Here is a 27,574-nt window from a genome sequence, read left to right as displayed (position 1 = left end):
ATGCGGAAAGTTTCACAGCAGTGTCTGACCCTGTGGTTGATGCTTGAGATGTAAGACGGACCCGTTTTATTAGTACCCATGCTGCACTATGTGTTGAAGCACTTGTTTGCTGCTCAGGGGGTGCTGCTGGATTTCCCTATTTCTGGTGTTGAATAGCATTTCTCTTTCTGGCCTGGAGGCACTGATGGGCTCCTTGCAACTCTTTCCAGTTCCTTTACCTCTCTTGTGCAGATCCCCAAGCACTGGCCCTTGACTATTCTTTCCTTTTCCTGTCAGCCTGACTTCCCAGTAGCTAGAACAAGGTCTGGAAACCAGTTCTAAGTATCTGTACTTGGTATTGCAGATCCAAACCACCCAAAAGAGATGAAAAAGAGCGAAAACGGCGGAGTCCAAGCCCCCGACCCACTAAAGTGCACATTGGGAGATTGACCAGAAATGTGACAAAGGTAAAGTGGGTTTCCACTTTTTTTTGCATTGTATGTATGTTATAGTATGTACTGGCAGGTCAGCACTTGTAAAGTTTGTCTTGGGTTCTTATTCAGTAGATGCAAGCGAGACCTTGTGTGACAATGATCTCCTGCATTCTTTTGCGTCCTATGCACTCTATTGCCCCTGGTACAAATAAGTACCTGAATATGTAAACCGCTTTGAATGTAGTTGCAAAAACCTCAGAACGCAGTATATCAAGTCCCATTTCCCTTTCCCTTTTCTTTTTTTTAATACTCTTTATTAGACCATACCAAGCAAGGTAAAACAATAAGCAAAAACAGGTCTCTAGGTAAAGAAACTAACAAGTTAGAAGTTCAAGAGACATTCTAAGACATCGGCATGGACTTTTAAGCATAACCGTCAACACCCCATAAGTACAGCAAGACCCAGAAACCCATTCAACAGTAACCATCAACACTGGTGTTGTTTCTTCACCATTGTGATGATCACCGTCATATAAAAAAAGATTCCCCCCCCCCCCCCAAAAAAAAAAATCCTTCTCCCCTTCCCAAAGTCCAATATCATTCAAAGTCACTAAGTAAAAGACTACATGCTCACGGAGTTAAATTATTTCAAATGGGTGCCCAAATGTCCTGAAAAAGTTTCCATGCCCTTGGGAAGCCTGTCTTGGAATCCAGTCGTTCCAACTGAAGAAGATGAAATCGTAATGTTTCCATTGCGTCAAAGTAGGAACATCTGATAGTCTCCAAGTAGACAAAATACATTTGTGCACCAGCAGAAAAGCATTTTTCAAAAACAAGGAACCACTCCTACAAAGTCCCAGAGCGGTCACCAGGTATACCAGTCCTGGAGTCCAACAGATTTTCTGTCTATCTTATTTACAGCGGTAATCAGATGGCCCACTGTGGAGATTCCCCCATTGAGCCTTTAGAGCAGTTGCCTTTTAGAATAATCAGAGTCCAATTTATGATTTCCCCACAAAGGGAGTAACACTGATGTATGGGAAGATATTTTCATCCGCTGACACCACATCTATTCACGACCCATAGATTTCAAAATTACATGTCTAGTAGAAACCACCACTTGATAGGGCTTAGTAGTGTGGAGATATTAAAGCAGCTGTTACTAGAAGTTGACTTTCCAAGGAAATTGGTGTATAATAAGCCATATCCTTGACCCAATCCACTATGTCGCATGATACAAGTCCTTTTGTATCAACAAAGGTCTGGGAAGCCAGGCCCCCTATACCAAAAGGAAACATCAGCTGTGCAAGTGGAGTACAAGGACATTTATTATTCCACAAATACTTGTGCAAAAGTTTATTAAACCTATTTAAATCCACTGTTGTATGTATAAAGGAAAGGTCTGTAACATATATAGCCATTTGGGAAACAATAGGGCTCATTTTCAAAGCACTTAGCCTTACAAGGTTCCTTAGTAACCTATGGAACTTTGTAAGGCTAAGTCCTTTGAAAATATGCCTCAATGCTATCTTGTAAATGGCAATACGACCATGCAATGTCAAGGGCAAAGAAGTCCATAAGGTTAATAAGTCACTGATCTTGTGCATTAATACTGTGACATTGACTGAGTAAGCATCCAACCACATTTTCAGACAATAAATTCCTAAGGTAGCCTAGTTTTTAAAATATTGTATGGAGCTATACTGTGCTGTATGGTCACATTAATATGTAGGCTGGTATATGGGAGAATGCACCTTATACAACATTCTAATTTTTTAATATTTCTCAGTCCTAAAGGGTTCATTACTGGAAATTATTCCAGACAGGTTTATGTATCAAGCATCAGCTTTTTGGTCACATCTCCCAAATGGGTTTAAAGCCATGTCTAGTTTTGTTAGTTTTAAGAAGATGCTTAATTAAAACCTACCTTTTTAGGGAATATGTTTTAAATACAGTGAATTCGTTAATTTTTGTTGTCAACTTAATGTATGCTCCTAGATGTTTGATCTAGTTCTTTTATTGTTATCTGTTTTGAATTACATTTGGTGATAGCGGACTTTATCCTCTTAGTCACTATTTTCAATGGAAAAAGGATATCCAATCAGAAAAATTATACCTTCCCACTGACATAGCTTTGAATTTATCCAGGTTAAGTAGAAAACCAGAAGCGGCCCGTGGTGTTGAATAAGTTGTGAAACCATAGGCAAGGAGATCCATGGCTGGCTGACCATCAATAAAATATCATCAGCAAAAGCTAAACACCGAACCTGTTCCCTCCCTGTCTCCACCCCTCAAACTCCCACAGTTGAATCAGTAAGGGCTCCAAAGAAAGAACAAATAATAAAAGAGATAAGGGACACCCTTGACAAGTACCCCTTTCTAAACAGAAAAGGTCAGACATAAGTCCATTGACGACCACAGCAGCCATAGCACTTTAACTAAATCTAAAAAGGGACCCTCTTATTTGCAACAAATGAAAAAGATAGTCCAGTGAATATAATTAAAAGCCTTTTGGACATCTAAACTCACTAAGAGTGCAGGACGATGTCTGTCAATACAGTATCCCAAAGCTGCACACCACCCGCCTTTACATTCCACACTGCTTGTCTTTGTTGGATAAATCCCACGTAATCAGTGTAAATTTTTCCAGGTAACAGGTTGGTCAGTTTGTTGGCCAAAATTTTTGCAAAGAGCTTTAACTCAAAATTTATTAGCAAAATGGGCCTATAAGAGTCCAATAAAGCGGGATCCCTCCCAGGTTTAGGTAAAACTAGTCAAGTATCTATTAGCAGTTTATCTTGAATTACTTGAGCATAGTACGCCTCCAATGGCAAGGAGATAGACCCCTGTAGCATTTATAATTCAAGCATCTTGCTTTTAAAGGAGGCAAATGACAAGGGAATTCTGCAAACTTTAATTATTTTCTGTGTGTAATTGTATGCCTGAATTGTGGTTCAGGAAGATAACTTTAATAATAACATAATAATAAATCCTGATAATAAATAACTTTGTGAGCAGCTGGAGACAAGTTGAGTTAACGGAAAGGGTCATTGTTTTCTCCTTAAGTTTTCCTTCATATGCATGAGCCAGGTGCTACAGTTAGAAATGCAGCTGAACTTAGATGCCATTGTCCCACATTTCCCCAGTGTCTGTTCTGTGATTGCAGTTGTTTATAATCCTACAATGGTATATTTAAAGGGGTGGGGGAATCTTGTGCAGCCTGCCCATAAAGCTAAAATGTATTTACTTTCAGGAACATATCTTGGAGATCTTTTCCACCTATGGGAAGATTAAATCAATTGACATGCCCGTTGACAGGCTTCACATGCATCTTTCTAAGGGTTATGCATATGTGGAGTTCGATCTTCCAGATGAGGCAGATAAGGCACTGAAGTACATGGATGGAGGTAACTGGTATTAACTAGGGGTAGTAAGTGTGATGAGGGTATCTTAATTGTTCAGACCATTTTGGTGAGAAATTTTCAGCATGAGTAAGTCAGCTTGGCCTGTGTCTGTGTGTTTCCTTTTCTAAACCTTAGATTATCCAGAACTGACACATAAAAAGAAGCAAACAGATACCTGGCTGGGGCCAGTGACAGTCTGCACTTTCCATTCTCATGTAAAGGGGGAAAAAAAACAAGTTCATAAATGTTCCGTGTTCATGACCTGGCAGAAGATAATAACCAGAGGCAAATTTAAAACAACAACAAAAAAAAGTGTTGTGTGTGTGGGGGGGGGGGGGGGGGGGGAATACAACAACACTGACCTTCAGGGCCTTTTACTAAAGCTTAGCATGCACTAAATTCTGAGAAGCCCATAGGTATGTAAGGGCTTATTAGCATATGCTAATGTCCATTAGCACATGCTAAGCTTTAGTAAAAGGGCCCCTTAGTATTTTCCTTCCCTCTTTTGCCTGAAACTTAAAACCTGGATTATACTGTTTAACTGCTGAGATGTTTGCAACCTCCATGGAAAATGGAGGTTTGTGATTTTGCAATAAAGTGTCGAAACCATAATCATGTTTTCTTTCTGTGCACTTAAGCACGTACAGCTATTGTTCCCACAAGCAGGGCTTACTTATGATTATGGCTCTATTTTTAAGTGTTTAAAACTGTAAATATAGGTGTGTTTTCTAGCTAATTAGGGGTACTTGTGAGAGTATAAAAAAAATCAGTGTTGGTTTTTCATAGCATTGGTACTGTTGATGGTATTTTTTTTTTTTTTTAATATTATTTCCTTAGCATCCATACCAGACCAATGGGTTAAATCCATCTAAGATTATACAAATAACTTTCCAAGACAACATCTTGTTACAACAACAAGGAAGGGAACCAAACAGAAAAATATTCATAAAGAAAAAAAAGTAAAAGGAGATACATATTTCAACTCTTTGATTACCAAGTCCACCAGAAATAAGGGGCAAGGAGATGTTCCAGGAAAATTTTTTTTTTTTTATTTCCAACATTTTTTATTAATGACACTTCAATAAAGTACAAACTTGACCATATGCATACAACTTCACTGGTACAGATGTTCATAAAGAAACTTTTTTGTTAAGTTACAGAGTGCCAAACATTTATCTCATTTTATCCCCCTTCCCCTTCTTGATAGGAAGGATGTCCCCATGTTGTGTACACTGTGCTTTAGTGTTAACTGAATATAGAATTCTCATACAGATGATGGATTTGAACCTCAGGCAAATATTTGAAGTTTTCGTACAATCAATACAAGAGGCTCCATACAATCAACAATTGTGTGGCAATGATCTTTATCTGCTCACTATTAGATGGATAGTATATAATCAATATATCCTGATACCTACGAAATTGTATTTTATATAATCTTTAAACTTTCATTTAGTAAGTTTATTGCGACTCTATGATTAAACAAACAGGAGGTCTAATAGCCAGTTATTCTTCAGTCTATGCGTTGTGCTGTTTCTACCTGTATGCCGTCAAATTACATTCAATTTGAGTATGCATCAACCTTTAGCCTTATTGATTATGACAGCAATGATTGTCAACCTTAATGAACGTGATATGCTGCGCGCAGCTTAATGTTCTCATCATCCAATTAGACCAATACTCAAAGGAACTTTATTAACAAATTAGCAAACTAACACTCCTTGCAATGCTCTTACCCCCCCCCTATCCCTTTATCCCCCCCTTTATCCCCTCCCTCATAGATTCTCCTCGAATGTGTGTTTCTAAAAATAAGGTCATACATAAGAATTCTCGACTGCTTCTCAGTTATAATGTATTAAGTATAAGACTCCGTCCTTTTGAGTTAATATCTAACAATGGCCCCCAAAGCTTTAGAAACCGTGCCTTGCGGCGGCATGAACCTTTAGCCTCCCTTGCTTCCCATGTCATCAGTTGATGTGTCTGGTTTCGCCAATGCCAATAGTCTGGAGGTTTATCTGAAGTCCAAGATTGTAATATGCATTTTTTTGCTACCAGACATAACTTTCGACATAGAAGTGTCTCATCTGCTGTTAAACCCCGGAATGCACCTGGGCAATCCAATAGCAACTGCTGAGGAGTACCTACTATTCTACGTATCAGTGAAATCATAAAATGTACTATCTTCCGCCAATAGCTCTGGATCTTTAAACATTCCCAAAATGCGTGGTAAAAAGTGTTCTCCACAAGATTACATTTCAAGCATTTTGGTGTAAGGATTCCTCCCATTCGGGACAATTGAGCTTGTGTGATATAGGCTCTGTGTAACACCCTGAATGCACATTCTCTATAATTAGCTCCACTTACCAGCCGGGGAATACTTTTTATGTAGGCTTCAACATCCCAGTTAGATAAGTCTTCTCCTATATCTGCCCCCACCGTTGACGGAGCTGAGTCAACCCCCTCGCGGTGTCAGGGTCCACAATGTCCTCTGTAGCTGCGAGATTGATGGGGCTTCTTCAGAGATATCATCAAAAAATTTTTGGATTTTCTCCCCTAAATGAAGTTTTAACGCCTCTTTATCCAGGGATTGAATGTAATGCTTCATCTGCTTATAGCTAAAAATATACCTCCAATTTCCCTCTAAAGTGAGTTGTCTTAGGGACTTCAAGTTTCCTTCTCCATCTAATAATGTTTCTAAACGTTTAAGACCTTTTTCCTCCCATTGTATAACAGACCGGATTTCCAGCCCTGGTGGGAACATCGGGTTTCCCCTTATAGACAACAATTCAGATATATTCGGGTTGCCTCCCAGCTTCTTTGCCAAGCCTCTCCACGCTGCTTGTAGAGGCACTAAAAGTATACAGTGTTTAAACCTTTGTGGCAGTGAAGTGTTTTCTATATGTAATAAGGTGATCAAATCGTAGGGGCTAAAGTAAGCTTTCTCCAACTCCAGAGGTGTACTGTGTATGTGAAGGAGAAAACCCCAATCTCTCACCACCCGCATCAAACTAGCAAGGTTGTAATCTTGCAAATTAGGGAGGCCCAATCCTCCGTGCCGCCAGGCTCCCAGCAAAAAATGCATCTTGAGCTTAGCTTTCTTTTTTGCCCAACAGAAACCGTCCCACTAATTGATAGAATTGTTTAATATCTTTTTGAAATAATTTCAGCGGCAAAATCTGCAGGACATATAACCACCTGGGTAGAATTACCATTCGAATAAGGCTAATCCGACCTATCAATGGCAAAGGTAGGGCCATCCAAGCGTCCAACTGTTGCGCAGTATGATTAAGCAACCGAGTGACATTCAGCTTGTATATATCCTCTATCGCTCTGTCAGAAGAACTCCCAAGTACCGAAATGAGCCCTCTGCCCACCTCACAGGAAAGTTGTCTCTCCCAAAAAGTCGGGTAGTCATAGGGATAGCCAGAGCTTCCGATTTCTCTAGTTAAGCTTAAAACCGGAGTAATCTCCAAATTCTGCAAAAACTTCTAAAGATCCGCAAGAGACCTGCGAGGACTAGTAAGAGTCATCAATAAATCGTCGGCAAATGCCGCGATCTTAAATTCCTCCTTTCCAATCGTTACTCCTCTAATAGTCCTATTTGAAATTACATCCCGGATTAAAGGATCTAGATAAAGAGCGAAGAGCAATGGTGACAGTGGGCACCCTTGTCTAGTTCCTCGACTTATCTCAAAGTTCTCTGACCAGGTTCCATTTATCAGGACTAGTGCTCGAGGAGAGGTATACAAGGCTTGAATTGCATGCACAAACCAACCTGAAATCCATATTTAGTAAGGACAGAAACAAAAAGGCCATTCTACCCGATTCAAACGCCTCTTTCAGCGTCGAAACTTGATCAATAATGCATGCTCTGCAGAGTTCTTTAACTTTTCCAGTGTCATCCAAAATACTACGCAAATTTTTTGTAACCGAACGGCCTTGAACAAAGCCCACCTGTGCCTCGTGAACGAGATTTGGTAATACTCTGCCCAATCTATTGGCCAGTATTTTTTGCACATAATTTTACCTCGAAATTTAACAGGGATAAGGTCGATAGGAAGATAATAACATTCCATCTCTGTTTGGTTTCGGTAATACTACTATCTGGGCTAAATTAAGGCCGCCCGGCAGTCTCCTCTTGCCACCCATTCATTAAAGACCTTGGTCAGTGTGGGGACAATTTGATCACCCATCAATTTATAAAATTCGGGTTTAAAGCCATCTGCCCCAGGTGTCTTTCCTAATTTACTTTGACTTGATTGCCCAAGTCACTTCGTCGCAATTTATAGGGTCATTAAATATTGATTATCTGCTTGTGTGAGCAAGGGGGTTTCTATATTTTGTAAGTACATATCGTTTTGCAGATCTTGACTGCCTCCTGCTCTATAAAGTTGTTTGTAATAACTATGAAAGGCCCTCCCTTATCTCTCCATCTGTATGTAGTACCTTCCCATCCTTATTTTTAACAGCCACTATGTGCCTAGAAGCACATTGAGAGGCTATTACTCTAGCTAACAGTTTCCCCCCCTTACTGCCATGTTTATACAACTGAAACCGATAGTATACCTGCGATTTTACCGCCCTCTCGTGTATCAGGGAGTTCACCGCTGCCTGAACTGACATCCACTCTTTTCGCACCCCAGGGGACGGAGTCTTACCATATTGTTTCCTCAGTCTTATTAATTGTTGCTCCAAGTGCAGTAATTCTCGGTCTCGGGCTTTTTTATAGTGACTGACATAGCTAATAACCTCTCCTCTTAGGACTGCCTTGGCTGCTTCCCAAATATCGCTGAGTCTTACCACTGATCCCTCATTAAGATGTCTGTATTCCTCCCATTTGGAAATAAGAAATTCCTGAAATTTAGAGTTTTTATAAAGATAACTGGAAACGCCCAACCCCTATTTTTTTTGCGCATTACTATCTCCCACTTTCCACGTCATCCAAACTGTGGCATGATCTGAAATCACACCACGGTCAATAGTAGCGTCAGTGATGTCTGTAAAAGTCTGTCGTGATATCAGCAAGTAATCAATCCTTGACTGGGTTTGGTGGGCCCTGGATAGGTGGGTATACTCTCTATCTGTCGGGTGTAATGTGCGCCAGACATCTATAAGATCTAATGTATCACACATATCGGGCAGCCCTCTAGTACTGATTGTCCCCCTTTTTCGGATGTGGATGGGGATTATCTATTTGCGGATCCCACGTCATATTAAAATCACCCCCTCACATCATGGGGAGTGGTGGCATTCTAGTGAGAGTTTGAGAAGTCTTTTATAAAATTAAGATCTAGCGTGTTTGGAGCGTATATGCTGCCCTAAAGTATCTGCCGCCTAGCAATGGTGGCGTTACAGAGGATTAAAGCGCCCCTCTGAGTCTTTGTGCACATTTTGAATCTGGGATGCCACCCCTTTCCTGATAAGGATGGCTACTCCTCCTTTATTGCCTGTCGCAGATGAAGCAATACATTCCCCCACCCACCATTTAGCTAACTTTGTGTGTTCCTGATCACTGAGATGTGTTTCTTGCAAAAGGGCCAGTTCTGCTCCTATTCTTTGGAGGTATTGCAAGATTTTAGATCTTTTAATAGGTGAATGTATGCCTCCACATTCCATGTTACCAGCTTAATCATCTAATTTTAAGAGAAGCAGTTCATAATCAACCAATATTGAACCATATTAATTGAGAAGTGCCATCCCCAGCCTTTGGCACCCCCCTTTCTTACCAAACACCTGTTTTAGTGGCAAAAACAAAAGATGCAGTCTGAAATACCAGTCACATTCAGCACCCTTATCTACCACACATTCCTTTTGACCTCACCATTTTACTTTGCGTTCTTTCTTTTCCTCTAAACCTTCCCCTAATCCCTCCCCCCTTCCTCTCCCCCCTCCCCCCTTTGCTTCCCCTGCTATACCCTCCCGGCATGTGCTTCCCTAGGGAAACCGTCACTTTTTAACGCTTACCCTTCTACTCTGCTATCATATATTTCTTCATTCTCCTAATTCCCTTTATCCCCCCTCTGAACACTTCAGGTTCCTTATCTCTGCTCATTAAACAGGATCTCCACTTTAACATATTTTACTTTATATGTCTGGAATCTCCCTCAATAACTCACCCACAGTGCTCCCAAAACAGAATTCTTAACAGTGTCTATAACATAGGTGAACGTCCATCAGTAACTTTAACGATTTCTTCCTCGATCTTTATAACTGTTCAAGTTATCTTTAACTTGTTCTTCCCCCATCCACACGTTGTGCTGCCTGAATTGTAATCCCATTAAGGAATATTAAGATGACTTTTATCAGATCTTTTTTTTAAGTCCTTGCTGGTTCATGCAGGCACTGTATCCGCTGGTGTGGAGGGCTCTAGTTGTTCCAGTCCGTCCACAAAGTTTTTTGCTTCCTTTCGGACGTAAAGGATCTCATTTTGCCCTGATGCGTTATCTCAAGGTAGCAGGGTATTGTAGAGTAAACGAACTTTCAGATCAAAAAGTTTTGAACATACTGGTGAAAAATGCCCTCCGTTTCGCTGCTATTCCCGCAGAAATAATCTTGAAAACAGAGAACTTTTTTATTCTCATTAAGTCAAGGAATTAGTGGAACGAGCTGCTGCAGAATATACTGCTTGTGCATGAAGTTTAACACCCGGCATATTATCACCCGGGGTTTTAGCAGCTTTCCATCTGTCTGACTCCAGTCGATGGGCACGCTCTATTCTTAGAGGGCCAGTGTTACAGGGAACTCAATGTTGTCTGTCAGCCATTTTTCAAGGACTTTCTCCAACTGCTTTCCCCCCAGGGTTTCAGGCAGGCCCACCAGACGGATATTATTCCGTCTGGAACGATTCTCCAAATCCTCCAGTTTGGATTCCAGGTCAGACACTTTTTTTCTGTAAGTCCTGATGACTGTTTTCTACCTCCGCGATCTTTCTTCCACCTCGCTAGTTTTATTCTGGAACGCCACACATTCTTTAGTTAAATCTTCCAATTTAACGTTTTAACTGTTCCAGCTTTTGATCGAGCTTTTGATTCCAGCGGAAGCAAGGCGTCGGTCTAACAGATCTTCCATTACCACTGTCAGTTCGGATGTAATCTCCGCTACCCAAGCCGACGATACCGAGGAAGCAGTTTCGGGAGGGGACGCCGCCATCTTGTATTCCGGCGTCTTTCCCCGTTGTCGTTCTCTCTGGGCCGATTTCGCTGCCATGATCGGGGTTTCTGCCAGTCCAGTTCACCGGGTATTCTCACGTTGCTTTCTTCTTTATTTTTTTCTGCGGTTTTGGGGAGATTGATTCTTTTGCAGACGCCTAACAGAGCAGGCAGGCAGCGGAGAGAAGATCACTCCCGTCCTCTCTCCACCATAGCGTCACGTGACCTCCCGGAAATTTTTTTTTAAAGGAAAACAAGAAGATAGTTGAAGTGATGTACTTCTTCTATGGAGTGGAGGGATACTGAAGTTGGAAGGGGGAGATCCCTGTTCTTAGAATTTCTAAAGGTTCAGGTTAAAAAAATCTATACTTCACAGGTTGGTTGGGAATTTTATGAGAGGGTTGGGAGGGTTGGACTGTCAGCAGGCGAACCCTGGACTGATCACTGGGATTGTTTGCTACAGAAGATAGTATGGCTGGGGTAGTGGGGGTACTGATATGGGATACCCTTACTGCTCTATTAGAGTGGTTATCAATTTTCGGTATCATCATGTAATGCCCTTCAAAATAGTGACCTGGAATGTGGGAGGTCTTCATCTCCAATTAAGCATCAGAAAATACTTTCAAGTGCTAACATCTTGCCCTCCTCCAAGAAACGCACTTAAGTATTAGGGAGCATCAAACGCTTTCTCACTGGTGGGTCGTTTTTTAGTATGACTCTCCGGCACGCAGGTGTTTTCATATTAGTTCGGAAAGGGATGCAGCTCGTTACTCACAAAATTTTTCAGGATGATGCTGGGCGATTTTTGTTGTTTCATGTAACTATTGAACGCCAACCACTGCTTCTTTGTAATGTTTATGCATCAAACGCTTACAGTAAAGCCTTCTACAAGCAGATCCTTTATCATCTTTAGAGCTTTGATGGGATCCCTTTCCTGGTGGGAGAGGACTTTAATGAAGTGGGAGATCCGACATTAGATAGATCTCATAGGAAAGTGAGTGGCTCTCACCATGACGCCTGGGGTATTCCAGTGCTGAGTGAGGTCCGGATTTGTTGGATGTTTGGCGCACCTTGCACCCGGTAGAAAGAGATTATACTTGCTTGTCTCAGGCGCACGCTACCACGTCCGGATAGACTACATTTAATGTCTCGCTGTCTGTTTACAATAATACAGGCAGCGGAGATAGGACCCATCAAAATCTCAGATCATGCTATGGTATCCGCCAGCTTGACGTTTCCCAGAGTGTCTCTGTGACATATCAGTGGAAGTTCCCAGTTCGGCTTTACAGGGATGGGACATTTTTAGACTATTCACGAAATATCAGATGGATTATCCACATAGCAGCATTCACTTCTTATATTGGGAAACTGCTAAAGCAGTGCTTAGGGGAGAGGTAATGGCCTATGTTAGTCATCAAAAGAAGGTCAGAGACTGGGAACTGCTCTGGTTGGAAGGGAGGTTACACATCTGAGAACTTTTACGGGTCCACCATAATGTACAGATCAAAACACAGTTGTTAGAGTTGCAGCATATTCAAAATGAATTAATTCATCACACTACCCAAAAATCGTACAGTTATTTTCAATATCAACTATACAAACATGCAAATAAGAATGGTAGATTGCTAGCAGGCTTGGCTCATCCCCATCAGGGTCTTTTCAAAATTGCTGCTTTGTATTCTCTCACTGGGATTCTGGAAAATAAGGATGCTCAAGTTAATCGCATTATGAGAGACTACTATGCCCAACTGTATTCGACCCCTGATCCTCCTCCGTTGGAAAACTCTGTGTGCCTTTCTGGTTTGGATCTCCCACAGTTGGATCCAGACAGCTTGGCTATACTAAATGCTCCCTTTGCAGTAGAGGAGGTATCTTGAGCTATACAACGGGGACCCCCTTGGTAAGGCTCCTGAACCTGATGGCTATAGAGGAGAATTCTATAAGATGCTGAGAGAGGAGGTTGTACCCTGCTGACATCTATGTTCAGTATCATAGTAGAAGAGGGACGGGCTGCCTGAATCCTTGCGGCTAGCCCATATAGACGTTTTGCCAAAACCAGGTCGAGATCCACAGAAACCAGAATTGTATAGACCGATCTCACAGCTCAATTATGAAGCCAATTATTTGCAAATGTTGTGGCCAAACCGTCTAACCCATATACTTCCGGGGTGTGCTTGAGGATTCTCAAGTGGGCTTTGTGCAAGGTTGCTACACTACTAAGAATGTGAGAAAGCTTCTTACTAACTACTGTAGAGCTGGCAGCTGGGCAAGGTGTTCCCTCTGGTGCTGATCAGTTTTGATGCTGACAGGGTGATGTGGGACCATTTTATTCAGCATATTGGATGCTTAAGAAATGAGTGGGGGGTTTTCAGGAAGCGATTCGGGCTTTGAATTTTCTCCTCAAGCTCAAGTGTAGGTGAATGGACTGCTTTCCTCCCCTTTTTCAATATGTTGAGGTACCAGGCAGGGATGCCCGCTGTCACTGCTTTGTTTGTCCCTACTTTGGACCCCCCTCAGACGAGACATCAGAGGAATCCAAATATACAAGGTTTTCAGTTAGGTACAGATACCTTTAAAATTGCATCATTTGCTGGTGACTTGTTGGTTCATGTGATTAATCCCCAAGTATCAATAGGGGCTTTGTTAGAATGCATGACTGAATTTGGGGATTTATCAGGCTTTAAATTAAATCTCGTCAAGTCAGAGGCGTGCAAAGGGAAGGGGATCAAGGTGAGGCTTGGCGGGGGACATTATCCGTTGAATGGGCCGGTGAATCTTTTCGTTTTTGGGGGTTGTTGGCTATGAAGGCTTTGAGATTATATCATTTGAATGTTGATAGGTTGCTAAATGACACCATGCTTCATTTTGAGAAAATGAAGTAATTTACCTGTATCTTTAATGGGCAGGATAAATCTCTTCAAATTATTATTTTTCCATGTTGGCTTTATATTTTACAAGTCTTACCACTCACTGTTCCTTTTGCGGAAAGATCTCCAGCTGTTTAAATAGGATGTGTAGGAAATTTTTGTGGGGAGGAAAGAAACCGAAAATACGTCTAGAATATCTTTGATTCCTGGCCGCAAGGTGGTTTAGGTTTACCTTGTCTTAGGCGCTATAATCAGGCTTGTCTTCTGTGGCATCTTAGGGATTGGTTGTTGGTACTGAGCAGTTTACGCCTACACGATGGGAAAGGGAATGTTTTACACCTTGGCATTTGAATTTTCTTTTGCTCGTGGGAGTGTATTGTTGCAGTTGATGAGAGGCATATGGCAAGCTCTCTTGCACTGTTGGAATCAGAACCTGAATGTTAGTGATTTATTGCCATGTAGAGGTAATGCTGATTTTCCACTAGGGCTAGAGTCCAGACAGTTCAAGAGATGGTTGGACATGGGCAATGTTTTGTTCAAGCACTTTCTCAATGAGGAAGGTGTCTTTTATTCTTTTCAGGAGTTACAGCAGACGCTTTCCCCTAGCTCTACAGATTACTTTGCTTATCGGCAGCTGCACCACTATTATACTAGCTTAGATAAAGGGGCTGTACAAACAAAGCTAGGTCAGAAGCTTTGTGATTTTTTTTACAAGGTGATGCTTTTGGACAGGTTTCTGTATCAGGTTTGGATAGAGTTTTGGTTTTTCTTCTCCCTCCCCTGGAGTATGTCCCTCTTAGGGAAGCTTTGGAGTAGGACCTTGAGTATGAACTGAAAGGGGTGGATTTCTTAAAATTGATTAAAGCTATTCCAAAGCAGGTTGGACATGCCGAACTTCAGGCGAGGTCCCTACCGAGTACTCCTTGGGGCATATATATCACAATATCAGGCTGCTGAGCACGTTGGGTGCCTGCTGGTCAAATGTCAGTGGGCGACAACACCTTTTTATCATGGTTTTGGCGATGTAGTGGCATTCAAGCATTTTGGCGGTTGCTTCATCAATACTACTACTACTACTACTACTTAACATTTCTAGAGCGCTACTAGGGTTACGCAGCGCTGTACAATTTAACAAAGAGAGACAGTCCCTGCTCAAGAGCTTACAATCTAATAGAAAGTGAACGGTCGGTCTGATAGGGGCAGTCTGGATTCACTGAACAGTAAGGATTAGGTGCCGAACGCAGCATTGAAGAGGTGGGCTTTAAGCAAAGACTTGAAGACGGGCAGGGAGGGGGCTTGGCGTAAGGGCTCAGGAAGGTTGTTCCAAGCATAGGGTGAGGCGAGGCAGAATGAGCGGAGCCTGGAGTTGGCGGTGGTGGAGAAGGGTACTGAGAGGAGGGATTTATCCTGTGAACGGAGGTACGGGCGGGAACGTAAGGGGAGATGAGGGTAGAAAGATAGTGAGGGGCAGCAGACTAAGTGCATTTGTAGGTAAGAAGGAGAAGCTTGAATTGAATGTTCCATATCATCATGCTGATCAATCCATAGACTGGGGGGTTGTGTCCATCTACCAGCAGGTGGAGATAGAGAGCAATCCTTTTGCCTCCCTATATGTGGTCAAGTGCTGCCGGAAACTCCTCAGTATGTCTCTATCTCAGCAGGTGGTGGTCACACACAGCAGCAGCTCTGGCTAGGTCTCCAATCCTAATTTTTAGGTTTTGTTGAGTACCTGGGGTTGAGGGATCTTCTTGAGCAAGTGCAAACCTGGTGGTGCCAGGTCCCTCCTTTTCTCCCCCCTCCCGCTGGCTCCGTTAAAAAAAATAAAAAAAAATTGGACGTCTTTAAGGGCGTTTATTTCAACGTTTATTTCAACGTTTATTGCAGCTGCTCACTGGGACACCAGGTCGTTACAGCTCGGAGCGAGAAGCAGGTAATTTTACCTTTTATAGTGGGCAGGGGGTTCCCCGTTCGGTCTCCACGTGGCTTTATGGCGTCGGAGGGCGAGGGCGCGAGGATTCACTCCCGGACCGCGTGGGTGCGTCTAGCGGGGATGCGGGGATTTCAAACATGAATCGCCTTTGTTAAGCATCAGTTTGGAGGCCGGTCAGTGTCTCGGTTCTTCCTCCGGTGCGGCGGTTTTTCCCGCCATAAGCGCCCATCCCCCGCTGCTCGCCCACTCCATGTTCGCCGGCCACTCTGCTCGGACGGCTTCTTCTTGGGCCGCCCTCGAGCTGGGAGACGTTAATACTATGGTCGCCCTTGATTTGGGCGACGGTAAGAAAGCGGCCAAAGTTAAGCGCCGTTCTTCCCGCGGGGTTCCTTCTCGGAGTTTCGCGCCGGACGCCATTTTGGATGCGCAGCACGTTTCTCCCCCGCTCTTGCGAGCACCGGTTGAGGGTGCGGCTAGGGCCGTGGCCCAAGCTGCAGAAGTGCACTGTTCGGGGGGGGTTTCTCCCATGAGTTCATTTTGCTGCTGCATCAGGCTTTTCTTATGCAAAACGCTGCCCCTGCCCCCCTGTCTGATAAAGGGTTGAGGCCTTCGGAAGCAAACGCCCTCGGGTGGATTTCCAGCCCTAGAGGACTCTGTCTCCTCTGATGTAGATGAGGGCAGCGTATCTGAGTTCTCCAACGGTCCTTTGGAGATTCCTTGGAGGAGACGGAAGTCCCGCTCGGATGGAGCGGATGACCCCTCTGCAGCGCGGATCTTTCGCTCAGAGGATTTGCCCAACCTGTTAGTGCAGGCCATGAGCATTTTGAAGATTTCCTCTCCGGAGGACGTCTCTCCCTCAGCCTCTGTTGGCTCCGCCATTATGCTGGGGACGAAGCGCCCGCCTAGAACCTTCCACGTGCATGAGGCCATGCGCACCTTGATTTTGGCTCAATGGGATGTCCCAGAAGCGAGCCTCAAAGTGGCTAGGGCTATGTCCCGCCTCTATCCTCTGCCTGAAGGTGAACGGGAGGCCTTTCTTGGCCTACCGTGGATTTTTTAATCACTGTGGTGACTAAGAAACGGCGTTGCCGGTGGAAGGTGGCACGGCCCTAAAGGACGCCCAAGGACAGAAGATTGGAGGCGGCCTTAAGGTCGTCCTTCGAGGCGGCTGCTTTAAGTTTGCAGGCCTCAGTTTGCGGCTCCTATGTGGCCAGGGTGTGCCTGACGATTGTGCAGCGGGTTTCCCCCTCGGATCCTTCCTTGAGGGCTGATTGGCCGGCCCTGGAATCGGGCTTGGCTTATTTGGCAGACTTGCTGTATGATGTCTTGAGAGCCTCAGCTAAAGGTATGGCTCAGACAGTCTCTGCGCGGGCGGTGGCTTTGGCTGAAGCATTGGTCTGCGGACACGCCTCTAAGTCTCGCCTGGCTAAGTTGCCTTTTAAAGGCAAGCTGCTTTTTGGGGTCGAGCTGGACAAAATTGTGACCGATCTCGGCACGTCTAAGGGCAAGAGGTTACCAGAGGTCAGGGCTCGGGCCAGTGCTCGCCCCGGTAACTCCAAAGGACGGTTTTAGGAAGCCCGTCGGTATCGCCCGGGTAAGTCGGGCTCCTCTGCCCCCTCTGCCTTCAAGAGGAACTTCTCCCCCAAGCAGCATTCCTTTTGCAGAGACCGCCGTCCCGGAGGTGCGTCCTCCGGTCCTCCCCCAGGGTCTCGTACCCAATGACGGGGCCCTGGTCCATGGCCCAGTGCAGATTGGAGGACGCCTGTCCTCGTTTCTGGGCAAGTGGACCAGGGTAACTTCAGACGCTTGGGTGCTGGAAGTCATCAGAGACGGCTACAAGCTAGAGTTCTGCCAACCCTTAAGAGATGGGTTTGTACACTCTCCCTGCAAGTCTCCGGTCAGAGCTGTGGCAGTGCAGCAGACTTTGGACAATCTGATCCGCCTGGGTACGGTCGTTCCGGTGCCAGAAGATCAGCTTGGCAAGGGACGTTACTCCATTTACTTTGTGGTACCAAAGAAAGGAGGTTCTGTACGGCCTATCCTCGACCTCAAAGGGGTCAATCGGGCCTTGAAAGTTTGGCACTTCCGAATGGAGACGCTCCGCTCTGTTATAGCGACAGTGAAGGCAGGGGAGTTCCTGGCATCCTTGGACATCAAGGAAGCTTACCTGCATATTCCCATCTGGCCTCCTCATCAACGCTTTCTGCGTTTTGCAGTCCTGGGCCGACACTTCCAGTTCAGAGCCCTCCCGTTCGGGTTGGCTACTGCTCCGTAGACCTTCTCCAAAGTAATGGTGGTCATCGCGGCCTTCCTACGAAAGGAAGGAGTACAAGTCCATCCTTATCTGGACGACTGGTTGATCCGAGCCCCCTCTTATGCAGAGTGCGGCAGAGCTGTAGACCGGGTGATTGCTCTTCTGAGCTCCCTGGGGTGGATCATCAACTGGGAGAAAAGCCAGCTGCGCCCGACTCAGTCCCTGGAATATCTGGGAGTTCGTTTCGACACCCAAGTGGGCAGAGTGTTCCTGCCGGACAATCGAATTGTCAAGCTTCAGCTCAGGTGGACCAGTTCCTAGTAGCCTCTCCTCTTCGGGCTTGGGACTATGTGCAGCTGTTAGGCTCTATGACGGCCACGATGGAAGTAGTGCCCTGGGCCAGGGCTCATATGAGACCACTACAACTCTCTCTGCTGCAGCGCTGGACTCCAGTGTCGGAGGATTACGCTGTGCGCCTTCCCTTGGACCTAGCAGTGCGCAAGGCGCTGAGCTGGTAGCTGAGGACAGACACGTTTTCCGCAGGGATGCCTCTTTTGACCCCGGAGTGGGTTGTCGTCACGACGGACGCCTCTTTGACGGGCTGGGGAGCCCATTGCTTGGGAAGGACAGCGCAGGGGCTCTGGTCTCCTGCAGAGGCAAAGTGGTCTATCAACCTCCTGGAACTCAGAGCCATTCGGTTGGCGCTTTTGGAGTTTCTCCCGGTACTGGCGTTGAAGCCAGTACGGGTCCTGTCAGACAATGCCACGGCTGTGGCCTATGTCAATCGCCAGGGAGGTACCAAGAGCGCCCCTCTAGCCAAGGAGGCCATGAATCTATGCCAGTGGGCGGAAGCGAACCTGGAACAGCTGTCGGCGGCCCACATTGCTGGAGTCATGAATGTCAAGGCGGACTTTCTCAGTCGCCATACCTTAGATCCCGGAGAGTGGCAGCTATCGGCTCAGGCGTTCTTGGACATCACGAAGCGCTGGGGCCAGCCGAGCCTAGACCTGATGGCGTCATCGGCCAATTGCCAAGTGCCGCGCTTTTTCAGCAGAGGACGGGACCCTCGATCTCTGGGTGTAGATGCTCTTCTCCAACAGTGGCCGACACAGGAGCTTCTCTATGTGTTCCCGCCCTTGCCCATGATGGGCAGGGTACTAGACCGGGTGGCAAAGCATCCGGGCCGGGTAATCCTGGTGGGTCCGGACTGGCCCAGACGTCCCTGGTATGCGGACTTGATCAGGCTCTCAGTGGACAGACCTCTGCGACTGCCAGCGGAGCAGGGCCTGTTGCATCAGGGTCCCGTGGTGATGGAGGATCCCCCCCCCCTTTGGTCTTACGGCCTGGCTATTGAGCGGCAGCGTCTGAGGAAGAAAGGCTTCTCAGACAAGGTCATCGCCACTATGCTGAGAGCGAGGAAGCGCTCTACTTCTACTGCTTACGCCAGGGTTTGGCGTACCTTTGCATCGTGGTGGGAGGCAGGCTCCCTTTCTCCCTTCACTGCTCCAATTTCTTCAGTGTTGGCGTTCCTGCAAGAAGGTCTGGAGAAAGGCCTGTCGCTCAGTTCCCTTAAAGTCCAGGTAGCGGCTCTGGCTTGCTTCAGGGGCTGCCTGAAGGGTGCTTCCCTGGCTTCGCAGCCAGATGTGGTGCGCTTTCTCAAGGGAGTTAATCACCTGCGCCCTCCTCTGCACTCAGTGGTACCTGCGTGGAATCTCAATCTAGTGCTAAGAGCCTTGCAGAAGCTGCCTTTTGAACCCTTGTCGAGGGCATCTCTGAAAGACCTGACGTTGAAAGCAGTCTTTTTGGTGGCTATCACTTCAGCCAGAAGAGTTTCCGAGCTCCAGGCGCTATCATGTCGAGAGCCCTTTCTGCAGTTCACTGAGGCAGGAGTGTCTATTCGCACAGTGCCTTCCTTCCTGCCCAAGATTGTTTCTCGCTTCCATGTGAATCAGCAGCTGTCTCCCATCCTTTGTAGGGAGGACTACCCAGAGGAGTACTCTGCTCTCAAATATCTAGATGTGAGACGAGTCATCATCAGATACTTGGAAGTGACCAATGATTTCCGGAAGTCGGATCATCTGTTTGTCCTGTTTGCAGGTCCTCGTAAGGGTCTGCAGGCTGCTAAGCCTACAGTGGCAAGATGGGTCAAGGAAGCCATTGCAGCGGCTTATGTGGCCGCGGGGAAGGTGCCGGCTATCCGGCTGAAGGCTCACTCCACTAGAGCTCAGGCGGCCTCGATGGTGGAGGCCGGGTCCGTCTCCTTGGAAGAGATTTGCAAGGCGGCAACTTGGGCATCGGCTCATACCTTCTCCAGGCATTACCGCTTGACTGTGGCTGCTCGGGCGGAGGCCCGGTTTGGAGCTTCAGTGTTGCGGTCAGGGATTTCTATGTCCCGCCCTGGGTGAGTACTGCTTCGGTACATCCCACCAGTCTATGGATTGATCAGCATGATGATATGGAAGGTAAAATTATGTATCATACCTGATAATTTTCTTTCCATTAATCATAGCTGATCAATCCATAGCCCCTCCCAGATATCTGTACTGTTTTTATTCTGGTTGCATTTCAGGTTCAAGTTTAGTCTTCAGTTCCTGTTCAGGAGGACTGCGTGTTCAAGTTTTTTCAATTGGATTCTTCAGGAGGAGACGATTTTGTGTTATAGTGAGCTGCTGCATTACTCTCCCCTCCGTTTTACGGGCTGGATTGAGACCTAAATTCTGCCTGCGCTCCCTCCCGCTTCGTGCGGCTGTAGGGCAGCTTTGTACCCCTCCCGCTTCGGCGGTGTTAGGGTCAGTCAGCTCCTCCCGCGGTTGCGGTGCAGGATAAGCCAGATCCCCCCGCATCGGCGGGGTGGTGTCCCTCCCCTGCTCCGCGGGGATGAGCTGGACAGATTCCCCTCCCCCACTTGTGTGGGGATGAGCTGGGTTAATTCCCCTCCCCCGTTTCGGCGGTGGTGAGCTGGGCAGAGTGTCCCTTTGTGGGTGTAATTCTCTAAGTGCTGAGTCCTGCGGATGGAGCTTTGATATCGACATACTGAGGAGTTTCCGGCAGCACATGACCACATATAGGGAGGCAAAAGGATTGCTCTCTATCTCCACCTGCTGGTAGATGGACACAACCCACCAGTCTATGGATTGATCAGCTATGATTAATGGAAAGAAAATTATCAGGTATGATACATAATTTTACCATACTTAGGAATTCTTTTTGGTCATCGTGTAGTCTTTTCTTGGAAGGGAGTCTTGCTGAATAAATGGAAGGCATATGGGGTCCTGGACAAAAATTTGCACTTACTACTTTGTAAAGCTTATGCACTGGGAAAGAAGTGTATTCTTAAGTATTGGATGCAAGAAGAGCCTCCCTCTTTTTGGTACTGGAGAAACAGATTGCATGCCTTCATACTATGGGAGGCAAGAGCTGCTAGGAATTCCCCAAAGGGAAGAAGGGCTTTTATGTCTATTTGGAACTTTTTACTTGTAAAATGTCTCCCATAAAGCAAGAAACACTGTGTTGAATAGGTTTCAGAGTATTTCCTAAGTGGGCAATGTTAAATAAGGGGTTGTTTAGGGGTTCTGTGCTTGGGTGGGGGGGGGGGGGGGGGATTGGGAATAATGGATGTTTTCCTTTCAAAGATGGCCTGGTGTCGTAAGAGTCCAGGCACCGGGTCATCTTGGCATCTGTTTAAGATATAGGGTTGGGGAGAGAGGGGTGATTTTGAATACAACTGTTAAGCTTGAACGGAAACTATGGTAATGAGGGGGGGGGGGGGGGGTAATGGGTAGTTAAAAAAAAAAGAAAAGAAAGGATCATGTGTTACCTAGTCTTTTGCTATAAGTTGTTTTTGGCCTACAATTTTACTGCTTGATGTCTTGTCATGACTTGCTGTTTAGTTGTTCGCTGTTGGGTTTGTTTGATCCTGAATAAAAACCATTAAACTGTAAAGTTGTAACATACGTTACAACACCAAACTAGCTTTTTACCCCTGGGCACATCCCTAACGAAACACCAACTGGTTTTGTCCTTGGATGTTTTTGTAGAATAAGATGTTAGATTGACAGACCTGGGAACTAAATCTGTGAGTAAATGGAAATCCAGATAGAGTATGAGCGGAAAAAGTGAAGATTTTACCATGTGTCCAAGGCAGTGTGTTTAGTATTTCCTTCTGTGTGTCCATTGTACTTGCATTATAACTACTGGCTAGGGCCACTTGAAAACTGGATAAAGGTTGTAGCTAATTTTCATATAGGCATGCTGAATGGCTGCTGACCGTGGTTTGGGTGCTGAGTCATTATGGACTTAGTCTAGCATTGTGTTAGTTTTTTTTTTTATAACACCCTTCCAATTCTTAAAGGCATTTTATTGAAGTGTTGTCATGAATGTGGTTCTGTATCAGTATTGTGATAGGTCCACTTAAGGTCTCTGTGTAGGTTAGATAAAGTTAATGGAGGTTTTTGCCCAATGATTATATGAACATCTGTTAAGACTATAATCATCTGTTATAAATAAGAGTCCACAGACGAGTTGAGGTCTTTTCTTCCTTTTTTTAATTTTTGAGGAATAGAACAATATATGTTCAAGCACATCATTCATTCATGCCCTTTTATTTATTTATTTGTTACATTTGTATCCCACATTTTCCCACCTTTTCGCAGGCTCAATGTGGCTTACATAGTACCATAACCGGTGTTAGCCGATTCCGGTATGAACAAGGTGATATTGAGGTACATGTATGGTAAAGACCATTGGGGGGAACAGAGAGGGAGAGGAAGGATTAAGATATGGCCAGTTATGGTCTTTGGTTATGTTATGTCGCTGGTATCCCAATAACAATCCAGTTCATTAACAGGCTTCAAAGTAGAAAATAACACGGGGACAAGGTTTGTCCCCATCCCTGTGGGCTCTGTCCCCATCCCCATCCCTGCGGTTACTGCGGGTCCCCATCCCTGTGTCATTCTCTATTACTGGTTTGCCCTTTTGAGTCTGGGTGTACAGAGTGTGGACACTGTCACCAGTTCCAAATACTCACTGCTGTATTATCCAAGTAAGGCACTTTAAACACATACTACTAGGTCAGTTTTTGGTGTTATTGAATGAATGCCCTTTTTGTGTCTCTGTAGGTTAAACATGAGCTCATTGCCTTATTTGATATATTTTTATAGGACAGATTGATGGACAGGAAATTACAATTTCAGCTGTGTTGACACCTTGGACAAGACCCCCACCGGTTAGACGCTTCACCCCACCACGGAGGATGTTGCCACCACCCCCAATGTGGCGCAGGTCCCCACCACGCATGAGGAGGAGGTAATATTTCACACACATACATTATTTCCTTAAAAGATCTTATTTCATAATTGATTCACTGGAATCCAGATTCATCATGCATGACATATTTTTGCTGTTTGAAAATATATTGAACAATCCTTTAAACCACCATAAAGTTATTTCAAAGATAATGTTGCAACACGTTTATTAACAAATGGGAAGAGTACGTGAAGCATGACTCACAAAATTCTTTCCAGCCCTCCTCCTCCATATGTATTTGTGTGCATGTAGCTCTGTTGTCTCTGTGTGTTTGACTTTGAGGAGAGAGAGGAGGAGTAATTTTGAGAGTGTAGGCATAGCTGGGGGTAGTACTTTTGGGAGGATTGGGGTATTTAGTTTTTAGAGAGGGAGCTAGGGTACTTTTGGGATGGGGTATTTGGTGGTGATGGGTTAATTTTTAGGGTGTAGTTTTGGAGGGTAAGGTAGTATGTGTGTCTGGGGGTGGGTTAGTTGGGGGAGATAGTGTTTCACTGTTTCTAAGTTCTTAGTGCACAGAAGCTGGAACTTTTTTCTCCCATGGAAATTAACTAATTCTCTTTTTTGGGGGAGGGATTTCTCTGGAACCCCCAGTTCCTGACCCATTTTCAAACTCTTGGTGTTGAAACGTGATCCTGTTTTTGTTAAATTTTCAAAGTTATTTTTCTCCCTGACAGACTTTTCTCAATCCCTTACGTATAATTCTTTTCAACTTTCATTACATTGTAAAGACTAAAAATAGTATTTAATATAATTGCTAATTTTTTGTATTACAACTCAAAGATTCCCAGCTGGTGTGCTGCAACACTTGTGCCATCAGCAAAGAGAAGGTGGGAGTTGCAAAGTTCCTGGTTCCTGCACTATCCTCTCTGCCCAGCAGGGAGAGCATCAGGTCTTGCTGCTGGCTTCCCTTTTTTAAAGTAGGATTTCTCAACCCGGGACCCACCACGCCAGTCTGGTTTTCAAGATATCCACAATGAATATACATGAGATCAATTTGTATGCCATACCTCCCATTATATACACATCTATCTCATGTATATTCCTTGTGGGTATTCTGAGTGGCTGGGGGGTCCTGAGGACTGGGTTGAGAACTACTACTTTAAAGTGGGAACTGTGAAGGGCAGGATGGCCCCACACTGATCCTATTTGGGAAGGAAGGCTGCAAAAAATGATGGTTGGAGATGATCTGAGAGGGGGAATGTTGATTGCTTGGGGCAATGATAATGATGCTGGGGGAGGGAAGGGAGGAGAAAGTGATGATGCCAGGAAATGGGAAGGAGTCTTATTACTTAAGTTAGGTTTGAGCTTTTTTTTTCCAAATCTATGCTGCATATTTTTTCCAAATTTATACTGCATATTTTTTTTTCTTTTGCTGCTTTCACATTTTCACTTGAGGGATAAAATGTTATGAGTGTAAGTGGCCTGAATATTCAATATAACTTTACATGTTTTGGGTGCTTCTGTTTTTATCTGTAGGACTCGATCACCACGACGGAGGTCACCTGTTCGCCGGAGGTCCAGATCTCGATCACCCGGACGGAGGCGTCATCGCAGCCGTTCAAGCTCCAACTCCTCCCGATAAAACTAATTGGTTGGAAATATGAAACTATCTCCAAAACAAAACACTGTAATTTATAGGAGGGAATGTAACAAATGGCTGATGAAATGGATTTCTTAATTCAGTCAAGACCCCATTACTTTGCTATAAGTGGGCTTTTTTTCTTCCCCCTCTTCTTTGGTTAATTCTGCAAACTTACAATACTCTGCAGTTTAAAAAAGAACTTTTAATTTGTGACAAATTAATTCAGTGTCCACAAATGTGGAAAATACCAGCAATGAAGAATGCACCTGACAGCAGTGTCTCAGTAAATTAAACCTGATACTAACCAATCACAACGTGTAATTTTAAAATGTGCTATATTCCCTCCCCCCCCCCCCCCCCCCCCCCACACACACACACACCTTAGAACACGAGCAAAGCCTTGTCTTGAAGAAAACTGATCTTTGAGGCCTGGATATGGTAAGAAACATAACTGACTTGAGCCACTCTCCTCAAAATGGAGCCCTCCAAGAGGAAGCACGGTACTTTTTATTTAGTATTTTCATGAACTAGCTGTAAATTTGTTAAAGGGTGAATGTTCCTGGGGTCTATTTACAGAGCTAGAAGCCCGCTACCAAATTCAATTTAAGTGAGGCCAGAGATGGTATTGTGTGACAGGTACCAAAGATGGCATGTTCTAGTTTAGGTGTACCTATGTTTAAGATCTTACTGTCCTTGTCTTAAGGGTTTTGATGTGAACTTAAAACATGGCCTGTGCGACCTTTTGTAGGTAAGAGACCTGACGAGGTTGGAGATAGTGAAAAATATTCCTGTGCAAAGGAATACAAATAGAACAAAAGTTAGTCTGCTGTACAGTGACTTCTATAAAGTTTCTTTGGATTATTATTTTTCTTTTTGTACTTTTTACAGAGTACTAGTTATATTGTGTTTGTATTATGTGTAGTGTGACTGAATATTAAAGAAACTAAAAGTACTGATGCTTGTTTTTCTGGATTGTTGATATTTGTATTATCGCTTTATATTCATAACATTCCTGTTCATCTTGTCATATCACTGCTCAGGCTTTGGATTTCTGATGAGGTTTGTTTGCTAAATTTGGTTCAGTAGATTTCCAAATAAAACCTGCTGAGTTGGGCCAAGTGCCTGGTAGATCCCAAAAAGCAGATCCATTTTCTTACAGCTCATTTCCAGGGTTCTGTGTTAGCTCTCTCAAGTCTACCTGCCTATAATAATTTTTTATGGACTTTTCCTCCAGGAATTTGTCCAAACCTCTCTTGAAATCATGCATTAAGTCACCATGACCCTGTTCTCCAGCAACAGATTCCAGTTTGTGTGCTGTGTGGGAAAAAAAACAACTTTGTTAATTTCATGAAATGTCCTTTTCTTTTAGTGTTTTGAAAGGTTAAACAGTCCTTCTCATGCTTCCCTCTCCTTTCTGTCTTCCAGGAAGAAGAGCCCTAACCTATTCAGCCTTTCTTTATAAGAACTAAATCAGTTTTAAAGAAGGGTATCTTTTGGAGATGAGACAGTACTGCACACCGCAGTTGTACCATGGCATTATAAGCAGATATAACGATAGTGTCAGTTTTGTTCTCTGTTAACATTCTGTTTTTTGTTTGAAGGCTGCAGCACCATTTCCAACACAGTGCATAAGAATATTCCTTTTCATCCCTCCAGACCAGTCCATATGCATAGGTTCTGTCCCCTTACCAACAGAGGGAGGCTGATACTTGATATGACCTCATCAGAACTTTGGTAGAGGATAGTGTGGCAGCAGTGACTACGGGGTGCCTCTTATGGCTCTGAAACTGGTCAGTAGACTTAGCGCCTATAAGATGTTTGAACAAGTTTCACTGGTCAGTAGACTTAGCCCCTATAAGATGTTTGAACAAGCTTCCAATCCAGAGAAAGATCTGGAGCAGCTTGTTAAGGCTCCTGGATGAGATAAAGCCACAGTCACAGTCATGGCCAGAAGATAAGCCTTCAGTATTCCTTGGCGAAACTAGAGTAGGGACAGGTTCAGAGAATCCAGGAGATGCTTCTGCTTCCCAGAATCTGGTTCTTCTCCAGAAGGAAGGGGTGGGAATCATCCCTTTTGGAGAAAGAGAAGAGGATAGAAAGATTATTTCCTAGAGATTTTTTTTTTAATTCCCTGGTTTGTACATAATGGTTTGCTTCAGGTATGATACTATCCTTGGGAACAGGGCTTTTGTACCTTTTGCCTTCCTTGACACCCTCCCCCTCCCCCTGAAAAAAAATGGTGGCCCCTTTGAACCCCCTATTCTCCGAGGACAAGCAGGCTGCTTGTTCTCACTGATGGGTGACGTCCACGGCAGCCCCTCCAATCGGAAACTTCACTAGCAAAGTCCTTTGCTAGCCCTCGCGCGCCCGTGCGCACCGCGCATGCGCGGCCGTCTTCCCGCCCGAAACCGGCTCGAGCCGGCCAGTCTTCTTTTGTCCGCACTCGGTACGGTCGTGTTTTCGCCGTGTCGAGCCCCGGAAAGTCGACCTCGCACGTCCAATTTATTTTGAGCGTGTTTTTTCCTTCGGGAAAGTTTCTCTTAGTCGGGAAGTGCTCCGGAAACCCCCCGCCGGGTTTCGTGTAAATCCTCCCCGTACTTCCAGCTTTTTGCCCCGGTAAGTTTTCTTCGTCGTCGGGGTAGGCCTCTTTTTGGCCTCGGTCGAGATTTTTC

General features: G+C 44.8%; 1 protein-coding gene across 1 annotated transcript; it reads left to right on the top strand.

The window, feature by feature from the left end:
* LOC115459159 (RNA-binding protein with serine-rich domain 1-like) lies at positions 1-26,718 on the top strand. Its single transcript, XM_030189032.1, has 5 exons — positions 1-50; positions 344-446; positions 3,667-3,820; positions 23,176-23,320; positions 24,797-26,718. The coding sequence occupies exons 1-5, from the start codon at positions 1-3 to the stop codon at positions 24,900-24,902; spliced, it is 558 nt and encodes a 185-aa protein (XP_030044892.1). The 3' UTR covers positions 24,903-26,718.
* The last annotated feature ends 856 nt before the right edge of the window (positions 26,719-27,574 follow it).

Source organism: Microcaecilia unicolor, unplaced genomic scaffold, assembly GCF_901765095.1.
Source record: "Microcaecilia unicolor unplaced genomic scaffold, aMicUni1.1, whole genome shotgun sequence".
In the NCBI taxonomy this organism is placed as follows: domain Eukaryota; kingdom Metazoa; phylum Chordata; class Amphibia; order Gymnophiona; family Siphonopidae; genus Microcaecilia; species Microcaecilia unicolor.
The sequence above is the reverse complement of the archived record's forward strand: the minus strand, read 5'-3'. Positions and strand labels throughout refer to the sequence as shown.

Bases quoted from the DNA above. Each gene is read 5' to 3' on its own strand.
- LOC115459159 (XM_030189032.1), top strand. From the start codon at position 1: ATGCGGAAAGTTTCACAGCAGTGTCTGACCCTGTGGTTGATGCTTGAG. The intron at 447-3,666 runs GTAAAGTGGGTT...ATTTACTTTCAG, and splicing joins TGACCAGAAATGTGACAAAG to GAACATATCTTGGAGATCTT. The intron at 3,821-23,175 runs GTAACTGGTATT...ATATTTTTATAG, and splicing joins ACTGAAGTACATGGATGGAG to GACAGATTGATGGACAGGAA.